General features: G+C 40.6%; 1 protein-coding gene across 1 annotated transcript in view; it reads left to right on the top strand.

Moving 5' to 3' along the window:
- Positions 1–10077, top strand: part of spon1b (spondin 1b) — a 105870-nt gene extending 95793 nt beyond the window's left edge. The window contains exons 12-16 of the mRNA XM_073472450.1: positions 5303–5473; positions 5593–5760; positions 6040–6198; positions 7171–7440; positions 7525–10077. Of these exons, the coding sequence (XP_073328551.1) occupies positions 5303–5473; positions 5593–5760; positions 6040–6198; positions 7171–7440; positions 7525–7691 (935 nt within the window). The 3' untranslated portion in view covers positions 7692–10077. The remainder of the gene's footprint in view (positions 1–5302; positions 5474–5592; positions 5761–6039; positions 6199–7170; positions 7441–7524) is intronic.
- The last annotated feature ends 2533 nt before the right edge of the window (positions 10078–12610 follow it).

Raw genomic sequence — 12610 nt, 5'->3', positions numbered from 1 at the left:
AACACTGCGGCACTGGTCAAGAAGGCACAGCAGCGTCTGCACTTTTGTTGCTCACAGAATGACAATAAAATCTGTCTAAGTATAAGTCCAAGTCAAAAGCACCACCTTGTTAATGAAATCCTGCCATATTTCTTTAATGCATGATTCCAATTAGCACAACTTTTGGGTGCAACTGTCAGACACCATTTGCCATCGCTGCTGACAAATTTGTGTGTGTGTATATACATACATACACACATATGTCAATCATTTATGTTATGTATGTTATTTTGACACTTAAGGACATTTAATATTGTAAATATTAAAAAATCTGAGTTAGAATTTTGTTATCCAAACTACATAGCGCCCCTTTAAGTGTGACTTTTGGGAGGTTTTACAACACTGTATATCAGAGACAGACACATCCACCTTTCTATGTTGACACACTCATTACATGCATACACTCACTGTTCAGGGTTAACCTCCGAACTTGTTGAACTCTGGCAAAGCTATGCAACATGCTTATCTAGTCAATTACATTTCTTTGAACCCCCGAAAGTCAAGAAAACATAATTTTATTGCATGAATATCAACACACTGATATCCTCCTCTTCTGCGTCACACAAACAAGCATTTCTTTTGCTGTAATCCTTTCAGAGTCAGGGCGACCAATGAACCCTCAAAATAATAAGCAGATTAAAGTTTAGATGTTTATCTCATCCCGACTATACAGAGTCAGTGACCGTGGATGGTTCATTCTGGCTTAAATTGATGGAATCTAGTGAAAACACAAAGCCGCGGCCTCGTTTATATTTCAAGGCCCAGTGGGATTATTTTATCCAGAAATTTAATTGCGCAGCCATTACATGACAATAGGGGTTATTGTTGTAAAGGATTACACAGTGTTTGAAGAAAACAGGTGGAACAGAAGAAACAGGTGGCAGCTCTGTGATTACATGGAGAATCTGTAAACTGTGAAAGCAGAAGCTGCCTGTGAAGGCCACACAAATCTGAATTTGTTATGGCTACATACAAGAGAACATGTCACAAAATACGGTAAATCCCTAATTACACAGTGTAAGCATTGGTGATTGGAAACCTTAATTACTTCACTGATACATAACAGATTAAGTGGATTAGCTGTTGATGCTGAGCATGCTCCTGCAACCAGGCTGCTTAAACCAGGATTTGATGTTGTTTGTCTTTGACTAAAAGACATCAGCTCACTAGCTTTCATCGTTATGTTAAAGATAACAGGGACAACAGGAGGATTGTGTACGTTCAGGAATCTCATTAAGCTGTGGAAACAAAGTGAAGATGCAGAGACACAGACGTGTTTAACAAAGCGGAGATTCGTGGTTCACAGTAATCCAAGTATCAAAGCAGCTGACAGATGTTTTTTAAGCAAATTGGCGTTAAGTTTTCCCAATTTATCTTGGTTGTTGTCAAACGGGAAGATTTTCTTTCTGGTTTTCATCGAAGTCGACAGTTTGATGCTCTTTTACTGCGATGCGATCCTGCAACAAATACAAGCATGAAACCCCAGGAGTTTTGCTTTTTGTCCAATTTTCAGTGAAGTTGTCAGTTTGGAACAAATGCTGCGAGGCTGCACAGTCAGCGTCTGTCTTCTCCCTCCTCACTCTTCCTTCTCTCCCAGCATGTCTGCCAGCTATCAGAGGAGTGAGGCTCAGTCTGTTCAAGGCTGAGAGAGCTTCACACACACACACACACACACACACTCACAGCCTTCACTGCTCCTCTTATCGATTATCAGACAGCAACACGGATAGCATTTTGTTCCTGGGCACCTCTCCTTTGTTTTCATTTAGCGCTCCGTTAGCGTGCGGTGGGAGATTGATAATTGCAGGGTTCATGGTGGGGCTGAGCAGGGACCGACGCCCGGGATGATTAATATTCCTGGGAAACACTTTGGCTCTCAGGAGGCCTCTCCCGAGCTGGAGATACCTGTATCTTTTATTAATGATTCGCTTAGTTCTGCTTTATTAGGCCACAGGCGGTAAGCAATGCTGATCTCAGTTTGTTGGAAGGCAGAGTGTAAGAGAGTCAAGTGTGAGTCAAAGAAAAATCCATGCCAAGTTGCTCAAAGTTCATCATTTATAAATAAAGTCCCTTTGACAAGGTCTGTTTGTGCACAATAGCTCAATCTCATTTCCAATTTTTGCCCTCACCCCTCTTTTTCACGTCCTCCCCTCATCCCTGAGGACAGAGTTACAAGGGGTATTGGTAGATGTCGAACATTTACAGTATGCTGTGATTTCTCTTACATTGCTGTGGTGATCCTGGTATTATCACAATGCCATTTGCCATTCACCTCACTCCAGTCGCCAGTATATAACATTTCTGCAGATGCATCCAAGTTGGTACATGTCAAAGGCTGGGATGGGGATGTACCATATCGTGCCATATCACGTTCATGTACATTTTTTTATTAGTTGACTTTCACACCGGGAGATGGAAGGGATTGTGGTAGAGTTAGAGGCCACAAGGCTGCCAAACGGGTGACTGCAGTTGGAGTATGCGTTTCAGCCTTTGTGTGAGGCACCACCAGATATTTTTCACTTCAGCGTGTTTGTGCTGACAAAACCAGGTGTTTTTAGGAGACCTTACGAGATTTCTAGCTGTGTTCGTGGTGACTAAAATCATATAGATTTCACAGGAAGGCAGGAACATCTTCAACTGTGTTTCTGAGGAGACCTCGGGCCATTTTCAGCCATGAAAGAAACACAAAGTCACCACACAAAGAAACATTCAGTTTTAACCTCTCCTACACGTGCTTAGCTAACATTTATTCTGGTGGCTGGGTTGCATTTACCTGATGGAGATAGGACAACATGGACACTCACACTTTGTTCACAACTTCATGCTATCAATCATGTCATCAAAGGAAAATACCTAGCCAATAATAATGTTAGCTGTGCTTTATAGGCAAGTGCAGCAACTTCACTGCTGGACTCAATTCCGGGCATCATGTGTCATCAAAGGGCAGGATGCAGGATTCAAATACGTCAAAATGCAGGACTGTCATACAAAAATCAGCAGTAACAATGGATTGTTAGCTAGCTAGCTAGCTAGTTAGCTGCCATGACATCAGCAAATTAGTCACATTATTTTTCATGTTATAAAGAAAGGACCACTTTGCCCTGCTACCACACTATCCCACAAGAATCAAGACATCATGCCCCTCGACGTGAAGGCACAAAAAGGAGGGGTAGGGCTATGTGGTAGGAGGAAAGGGTGTATTGTGATTGGGCCTTAATATACTACAACAACGACAACACTGTCAGAAGAGGTGTTTGAAGGAGACAACACAGCAGGGCAACACTGTCAGAAGAGGTGTTTGAAGGAGACAGCAGTAAAGGGCTGTTAGACTTGTACAGTGACTCTCTGTATATGAAGAATAGGGAGATCTTGAAGTGCCATGCTGGCTAATAATGATAAAAGACACCAGAGCGGAGCCTTGTTAAGCCTGAGAAGCTGCAGTTCACTTTCAGCTGGTCATACATATTGACTCTCACTCCCTCAGGCACATGCTGTGAATAGAATTGTCCCTAAGGCAACTTGCCTTATTAAAACAGAGCTGAAGCACTTTCTGAGGAGGAGCGTTTTCAAAACGGCACCTTCAACTTTGAGGTCACTTAACGGCTGAAATCCCAGCAGCTGGTAGAGAGTGTGGTGTGAAGGGAGAGTGTCCTGTAACTGGAGGAACTGGGTTCAAGTGTCCATGTCAGGCATCCTCCTTTTTGAAGGGCTCTTCAGCACTTAGTGTAGCCAAAACAGCTCAGTTGAGAGACTGTTAGACTGAGCATCTAAAGATCCTTGGTTCATCCCTTCATTTGGCAAAGTGTTACATTACTGCTGTCAAAACTCAGTCCTGCATTAGTTTCCAAATGGTCCTACATGACTTTTTTATTGATGAATAAAAAAATACCTAAATGAATGCTGTAATGAATAAAAACAAATACATATTTTAAAGATAGAAGCCTGTAATAATACAAATGCATAATCTTCCTTCCTTTCTTCATTATTGTATGTACTAAATTAAAAAATATATTTATTTTAATAATATTTTTTTCATTGATAAATAAGTCATTTTTTTAACCTCCATACCATTGCACCTTTGTACTGAGGCTGTATCTTAGATCATACCACAGACTGGTCAGTAATCATTGAGCCGGTGGCCTCTCATGATGACGGTTCTCAGAAAGACGCTGATCACCAAATTGCTTCAAGCAATCATCATGTACATGAAAAACAAATGCAAGTGTGTAAACGTAATGTCATGAAGCTGGATCTGAGAACTAATTGTTTTTTTTTTTTTTTTGTTTTTCTTTCACTTAACACTTTGCTCGACATTTAGGGAAATCAAATCCAGGATTGAAGGCACTCCTTTGTATGTATTACAGTTCAGAAATGAGTGAATCCACATTAAATATGAAGTACAGTTTGCACAAGGCCAACAAATTCGCAGTTCAATTTATAAACCTGTGATTATGGTCGGTCCTTGGATAAAATACAGCCCACCTCAGCCAGAGTGCAAAAACACCAGCAGCTGCTTTAATAATCAAAACTTCTCCCTCAAGTATTTAACTATAGAAATATCATTAAATCACCGCAGTGGCCTGCGGGCTTACAGAGTGTTTAATTAAATAATTATGAAACACAGCTTTAAACATTCAAAAGGGCTAAAAAGTTTGAAATAAAAAAGCAGCTGCTAAACAAAGTAAAACGTGACTCACCGGTTCGTCTTGATCCAACAGAAACAGAGAACAAAAAGCACAAACACACTTTAAAGATTTCTCATTGTTAAATCCACAAGAAGCAACATTTAAAAAGAAAGAACACGATCTTTGACTCTTCACAAGATAGCTGACAAAATGGCAACTATTGAAATGTCTCCCTGAAGCATTACTTGGACTGTTATACAGGGTTACAGGGTTATCATTATGTCATAAGGCCACCCTGTCTCATGGGAATAAGGGAATAATAGCTACAATTGAAGGATGATGGTTGTGATGTATGTTAAACTGAATTCTGCAATGATGACAATTTCCAACCACAAAAAGCAGACCTTTCAAACTTGCACTGTGTATTTATTCCCACAGAACCAATCACAATGTTTGTTGACAATAATTTCCAGGTAGAAAACCTCTGCATCATACAACTTCACTTTTTAAAAAAACGTACCTTTTTCATTCTGTCCTTTCAGTGATGAATTGAAAAAAAAATGTCTAGATGTTCTTTTAACAGGATCTGTTGTATGATAGGCCTCGCTGTTGTGTTTTCTTCTGTTCCTGGTGGACAGAGCCATCGACATGCATGATGTCGGAGTGGATCAGCTGGTCGGCCTGCAGTGTGTCCTGTGGGATGGGGATGAGGTCTAGAGAGCGATACGTCAAACAGTATCCTGAGGATGGCTCGCTCTGCCAGCTCAACACCGAGGAGACGGAGAAGTGTGTAGTCAACGATGAATGCTGTGAGTCTTTCTTTGTGCACGGCTGTGTGGGTTTGTGTGTGTGTCTGTGATACCAAGTTAAAATTAGATTTTAGAATTAACCTACTAATGTGTTTTTTGTGTTTATGTCCTTCCCACAGCACCCAGCAGCTGTGTGGTGACTGAGTGGGGTGAGTGGGACCCTTGCAGCGCCACCTGTGGGTTGGGAATGAGGAGACGTGAGCGCATGGTGAAGATGCCTCCTATAGACGGGTCCATGTGTAAGACTGAGGTGGCTGAAGTGGAGAAGTGCATGATGCCAGAATGTCGTGAGTTATCACATATTCATTTCCTTTTATTTCCGTGGTATTGCAGTTTTATTACACTTACATCATTAGATTTTTACTTAGTAAATTAAGTAAATATATACTTAAGTTCAGATCAGTTCACTGTGATGAGTAAGCAAACAGATGAGACAGAGTTGCAAGTGTGAATCAGGTTAGATAAATAACCATCAGTATGCTTTATTACATAAAACAGCTCCACCTGATAATCAGCGCTCACTGTCGTATGTGTGTTTGTACACCTGTGTTTGTGTGCCTCTGCAGATACCATCCCGTGCATGATGTCGCCCTGGTCCGACTGGAGCGAGTGCAGCGTGACGTGTGGGCGGGGCCTGCGAACACGTCAGAGGATGCTGAAGTCTGATCCTGCAGAGTGCACCGAGGAGCTGGAGCAGACGGAGAAGTGCATGCTGCCCGAGTGCCGTAAGGACAAACATGCCTCTTTTCATTTCACCTCTGTTAATCTGGATGTCAACAATGGCCCAGCCACACATCCATATATCATTTGGCCCCATGCCTTTCCAATCCCTATAGCCACTCTGCATTTCAGTAATTATTTAGTATGCCTCTCTTCTCCTCTGACCTTGGTAATATGCAGAGCCGTATGTCATGAGGTGGCAGTTTGTAGAAGGTAGAGCAGAGGATTGGACACACTGGCTGTTGAGCAGGCCTGAGAACTGAGATACAGATGAGCAGTAGCTCTGCATTAATGATGCACTGTGCACTTTTACGTATTTGATTTGCCAGCTCAGCATGTTGCAGCAAAAGTTAAACCAGGCTCAATTTTTATGCCTGACTACCTAACATTGTTCTGCTCGATGACTGTATGTTGGCACCCTGCTGTGCAGATGGACTGGCCTGATTCAAATGTAAAGGAATCCTGCGTTTTCACACTCAGGGTCACTGTTGATCTGAATGTGGCCTTGACAGATAAAGAATTAGTGATTGGAAGGAATGAATCTAAATAGCCTGCAAATTTCTGTTTAGTCACACTGAAGCTGGGCAGACACTGTGCCGATGAAGCTACATTTCATTTCAGCTGTCCCCGACTAATTTTAGAATTGGGCTAAAAGTCTGCCAGATGAGTCGCTGTCTGATGTGCAGTTTGACGAGGATCAGAACGTTCGATTAATCACCTAAATGATCAATGATCTAACTGATGGACAATCTGGCAGGTTGAAAAGTTTTGGCTGGCTGTCTTTCAGCTTGAGCAGTTCCACTGTCTGATTTATCTCATGGCTGCTGTAAAAAGATCCATTTTGTTTTTGATCCGAGCTTGTTGTAATTACTGGAGCAGTATTTGACACGCTATGGCTAAAAATGTGGTCTTTAGACTGTGAACTGAACTTCCTCTAACATTTCCATTTGTTCTCCTCCTTCTGTTCTTCCTTGCAGCCGTTGACTGCATGGTGTCTGAGTGGTCCGAGTGGTCGGAGTGCAACAAGTCCTGCGGTAAAGGACACACCATTCGGACCCGTATGGTCAAACTGGAGCCGCAGTTCGGCGGCAGTGCTTGTCCCGAGACAATCCAAAGGAAGAAATGCAAGATCAGGAAGTGCCGGACGAAAACGAAGGAGGAGAGAGGAGGAGGAGGAGGAGGAGGAGGAAAGAGACGGAGACGGGGTAAACAAGGAAAAGATTCAGCGGTTGAGGAGCAGCCAGCAGGTTGGTTTAAATAATCTGTTGTCATCAATACTGAAGGTGCTACCTGAGCAGAGTTGAGATGCTGCTGTCTGTTGTCGGTTCCAGCAGGTTGCAGGATGCAGCCGTGGACCAGCTGGACGGACTGTACCAAACCATGCGGAGGGGGGATCCAGGAGCGTTTCATGACGGTGAAGAAAAGAGCTAAAGGCACTCAGATGGCCAGCTGTAAGGACCGGAAGGAGATCCGTGCCTGTAACGTTCATCCCTGCTAGGGGGCACTACTGAGCTACAGAGGAGGGGAGAGGAGCAACAGGTTGAATAAATGAGTCCTGAAAATATGGGTTTATTTGATAAAGATGATGCTGGGGATTAACTTTTAGTGTACAGGGAGGTGAAGATGATGGGTTAGTTTGACACTTTGGAAAAAAGGAGATGAGTTCATGTAAGTAGAGGGAAGGAAAGGAGGAAATAAGGAGAATATGATTATGTGCTGTTTAGTGAAGCCATTGTAGGCATGTAGTTAACAGGCCTGACTTTTACTTTAGACCACAATGGAAGTATTAGAAAGTAACGTCTGTGTCCTGCAAAAATACCTGCTTTTCAGGAATTTTAGACAAATAAACAGTAGATTTGCCTCTGAAACATGCAATATTTGTCTGGTCATTTTCAGTAACTTTGGCCCCTGGGGTATGAAATAGGGTTGGAATTGCGATCCTTATATTTCCTGCAAATTCTCGTTAATCTGCTGTGATTGTCTGAGGAAAAAAAAAACAGGAGCCTGGGATTTTTGTATTCCCTGTACTGACACAAAGATACCTTCTCCAAACAAAGCTATAGTCCGGCCTTCAAATTGCATTGTTACCATCATATGATTAACTTTTTATGATAATAAAAGTGAGAGTGAACGAAGCAAAGTATACCCACACACCCACACAGGGCGATTAAACATATACAACCCCAATTCCAAAAAAGTTTGGGATGCTGTGTATAACCTAAATAAAAGCAGAATGTAGTCATCATTTAATGAAGTGTTCCTGAGCCTATGTAGTAATCTCCTTTATAGTCATGTGTTTCACAAAGTGATGCACCTCGCCCTATCCTTGCTTGTGAACGACTGAGCCTTTCAATACCCAGTCATGATACTATCACCTGGTACCTATGAACCTGTTTACATGTGGAAGGTTCCTAACAGGTGTTTTGCTGTCATCAAATTCACAGTAAGCACATATTTACAAAAATCAGTGAAGTTGATGAGGTCAAACATTAAATGTATTGTCTTTGTATTGTTTCCAGTTTTAGAAAGAAATTATCACGTTCTGTTTTATTTGTGTTTTACACAGCGTCTAACCTTTTTAGAATCTGAGTTATACCTACTTGAAATAGCCACAGATATCTTTTAGGACAAGACTGCAGGCAATGTCATAATCTGTTGTATTTACAGGTTCAAATAGACTTTTGTTCCCTGACTTTAGCCCTAAAGGCAGGCAACATAATTACATCCATAAAAAGGTACCGAGCCTGGGGAGAAGCAATGTCTTAAGGAAAACTAATAAGCTTCATACACAGTGATTACGGCTAAAACACTAGTAGTCTGCTGAGAGGGCACACACAACTACAAATATGAAGCGAACGCTGATGAAGTCTCCATGTTGCATTTTTTCCACGTTAAAGCTGGTTTACTTCTGAGAGCGTTTGCTGTTTTACCACCACATAAACTAAAGAATAACATCTGAAAATCCGAATTGAAGTAAATCATTCCCAGAAGGTAGTCCTTCTTAAATCACAGACAAACTGTCGGAAGTGTGGACTGTTTTAAGTTTAAAACTGTCACTTAATGATAAAAGAATAAAAACAGACTAAACTGAAGGTGTAGGAATTTTTGCAAGACCTAGATGCTCATACAGCAAGTCTCTAAAGACGTATGGATGTACTGTATATCTACTATCTAACCAACACTTATAAATGACACGACTATGTAAGTACTAAAAACCACTTTCCCTAATAAAACAGACGCATTTAAATGGAGATGTTTTCTACTGTTCCGATTAGTCTTTATATACTGTACTGCTGTTTATCTGTCGTTTCAGCTGATGTAGCATTAAACCTGCGATAGCTCTCGCTCCGTCAGAAGATCTTGTTTTAGCATGTGCAAAGATGATCATGTTTGGTTGGACATTCTGCTTTCTCTGCTGTAGATGTTGTCTTAAACAGATAGATAAATGACCGTCTGCCTCCACAAACAGACGGAGCCTTCATGGTGTCACGTCTCACACGTGTGCTGCTGCAAAAGAGTTTAGATGGAGAAACGCTGCAGTGGTTTTTTCTATAGTATTACAAACTGTAGGACGGCTCAACATACAGTAGACTGTTACCGGGGGCCTTGGTTATGACACACTTTATTTTCATGTATTGTTTTTATTGCGCTTTTCATTGTATTGCCATGATGAGAGTGACGTGTAAAATCTTTTTATAGAATGACTTTAGATTATGTTTCCTGTTTTAATAAGAATGTCATCACCAAAGTTTCTATTTTCTGTAGATGTTTTCTTGACTCTGTTGCCTTCACTCTTTTCTGTTTTCAGGCCTCTTTCTTTTATTTCTTTGCCTCTGTATCACGTGACTATTTTCTAAGAAACCACCTTTACAATAAAAACTGTAAATGTGAAAATCATGATGTTCTGAATGTTCTGTTTTCAGATCAGATATCAACTTCGTACATTATCACTTTTCATGGACTCCCTTTGGGGTTGGATCAGATTACTTTGAAATGTAGTCGGTTACTGAATACAAACTAAATGGCCGTTTTTGTAATTAGTAATAAAAATCCATTGGATTGGACAAAATGTAATCAAATCTGAAAACGTTTGGATAACTTTATCGTCACACACTGTATATACTGCACCTTGTACAGAAATGGATGCAGCCACATAAATCTGAGCTCCACAAATAGTCTTTTTTAACAACTAAAACATTTTCAGTGCAAATAAAATACATTTTGCATAGTCAGCATCAACAGTCAGCATCACACAGTATACTACTAGTTTCTACAACATGTGGGATGCTGTTTCTTGTGTTTTAGTGTTTATTCAGACTTGAAGTGGAGGTTTTGCAGAATTTTCAATGCACATAGACATTCTTGTGTCACATGTTTTTGAAGTTGAAGTGATGGTGACATTGACAGGAATGGAAGACTGCTTTGGAGGGTATGCAGGTGCTTGAATCCTTCGTCTTTAATCAACGATGTTTGTTTTAGTCCACCAAGGCCAATAACTTTTTTTTTCAGTATGTTATTTTAAAGGAGTTATAGCACATAATATCACAAATATGATATTGTGCTAATGGCAACTTTTAGAAGATACAGACACAGGGATCTGTGTCTGACAGTCCTTTTTGTTTGGACTATAATATGACATCACGGGTGGTGATGTCAACAAAACAAAAGGTTGAAGGGATCATAAATGTAAGACAGGTAAAAGGATTCCAATGCAGGTATTTGTGTGGAAGAACAGTCCAGGCCATGTTTTTTTATTGTTTTGTAGAAAAATTTTAAAAAAAGAAAAGGAAAAAAAAGAAAGGACACCACTGATTGACTGCATGGTCACTGAGACTGTAGCCCTAACGGCTCCCTCTGCTCTGGTGCTGTACTTACAATGTCCGTCCACTAGATGGAGCTAGAAGAATAAAAATCATGTAGGATCATAAGGAACTCATGGTCAACTCAAGATGATACTGGAGCCCATAAATAGAAGAAGTGATTCAAACTCAGACATTGTGTTTTTGTAGTTTGACAATCCTGCAGACATTTTACATCATAGTTTCATCTTGGCCTCCCTCATTATTACCGATCATCACCTGTTCAGTGTAATATCCTGTCTTGTTACATGTGATTCACATATTTCTTCAGTAAAAATGAACTTTTTCAGTTTCCAGACATGATCATAAACCCATTGAAACTATTTTACAAGATGATTCATCATGAATAAAGATATAAATATTTTTTAAGGGGCAGTCCAGCAATTTTGCTTTCTATAATACGTGATGATACCTGATTACATCATTATATGATCATTAGGATTTATTTTCTTAGGCTCAACAAAGCTCTCTAGAAGCAATTATTCAGTAGCTTTCACAGGTTGAGTTGTATTCACCATAACTAGTAAACTGATACTGACATGTAAAATTAGTGGATTGCCCCTTTAACTATCCAGATGAAATGAAAAAGACTCATGACAAAACTGAATGTTAGGTCTAACTTTAGAGTTATATTTTCTACACTTAAAGGTATAATATGTAAGAGTTGTGTACTTACATTATCCCGAATGTTTCCAACAATGTTCAAGCCCAGAGAAATTCACAAGTTTAGTCAAGGTAACATTGGTTCCCTGAAACTTGGGGGAACTTAGTGGAGAAGTAAGTCGGCTAACAAGTCTTCACGTGAATCAAACTGTGAAATATTATTTGCGCCTGCGTCGAGTCTGAAAGACTTTCATCAGCAATGGTGGTCATTCAATTGTTAAGTGTTAACTGCCCCAAACAGCCAGATCACTTGTGTGTGTGTGTGTGTGTGTGTGTGTCTGTGTGTGTGATTTAATTCAGGTGCCTCTCACTAAAAACTCAGCACTCGTCATAGACTCTGGTTCTCTTTTCTTTTCTCCCCTAATGTCTCTTTAACGTTATGTTCATGAGGTAAAGTACATTTCCCCTCCAGCCTCAGTCAGTATTCAACACTACAGGACACAAATAAGAAATAATAAAACTTTTTTTTTTTTTAATTAAAGTAATCTCTGTGCTCCCCTCCTGTCGGTGAACAGAACAGAACTCGATGTTACTCTGGGTGTTCATTCCTCAAGAAGGTCTGGCTCTGCAGCCGTCTGTCTCCTCCAGAGCTTGCCGGTTCTGATCATTGGCTCTGTGCCCCTCCCCTCTCCATGGTCTGCCCGGCTCTCCCCACATAACCCTCAGCAAACACTTTCTGTTTTGTCATGATGTAGAGAGTGGCAGGAGTTACATATTGAGCGCTTTATATCTGATGAACTTGTTAAACCCAAAGTCTTCGATGTTGCACATCTGCCACTGATGTCAAGTTTGGGCTGCCTGTTTAAGTGAACTGTGCGATACAATGAGACATTAAGTGTTATGAAGTCAGCCCACATATCACGAGTAAAGTATTCTCATGAATAATGAATGCTAG

The sequence above is a fragment of the Pagrus major genome, chromosome 8 (assembly GCF_040436345.1).
Source record: "Pagrus major chromosome 8, Pma_NU_1.0".
NCBI classification, from domain to species: domain Eukaryota; kingdom Metazoa; phylum Chordata; class Actinopteri; order Spariformes; family Sparidae; genus Pagrus; species Pagrus major.
The sequence above is the reverse complement of the archived record's forward strand: the minus strand, read 5'-3'. Positions and strand labels throughout refer to the sequence as shown.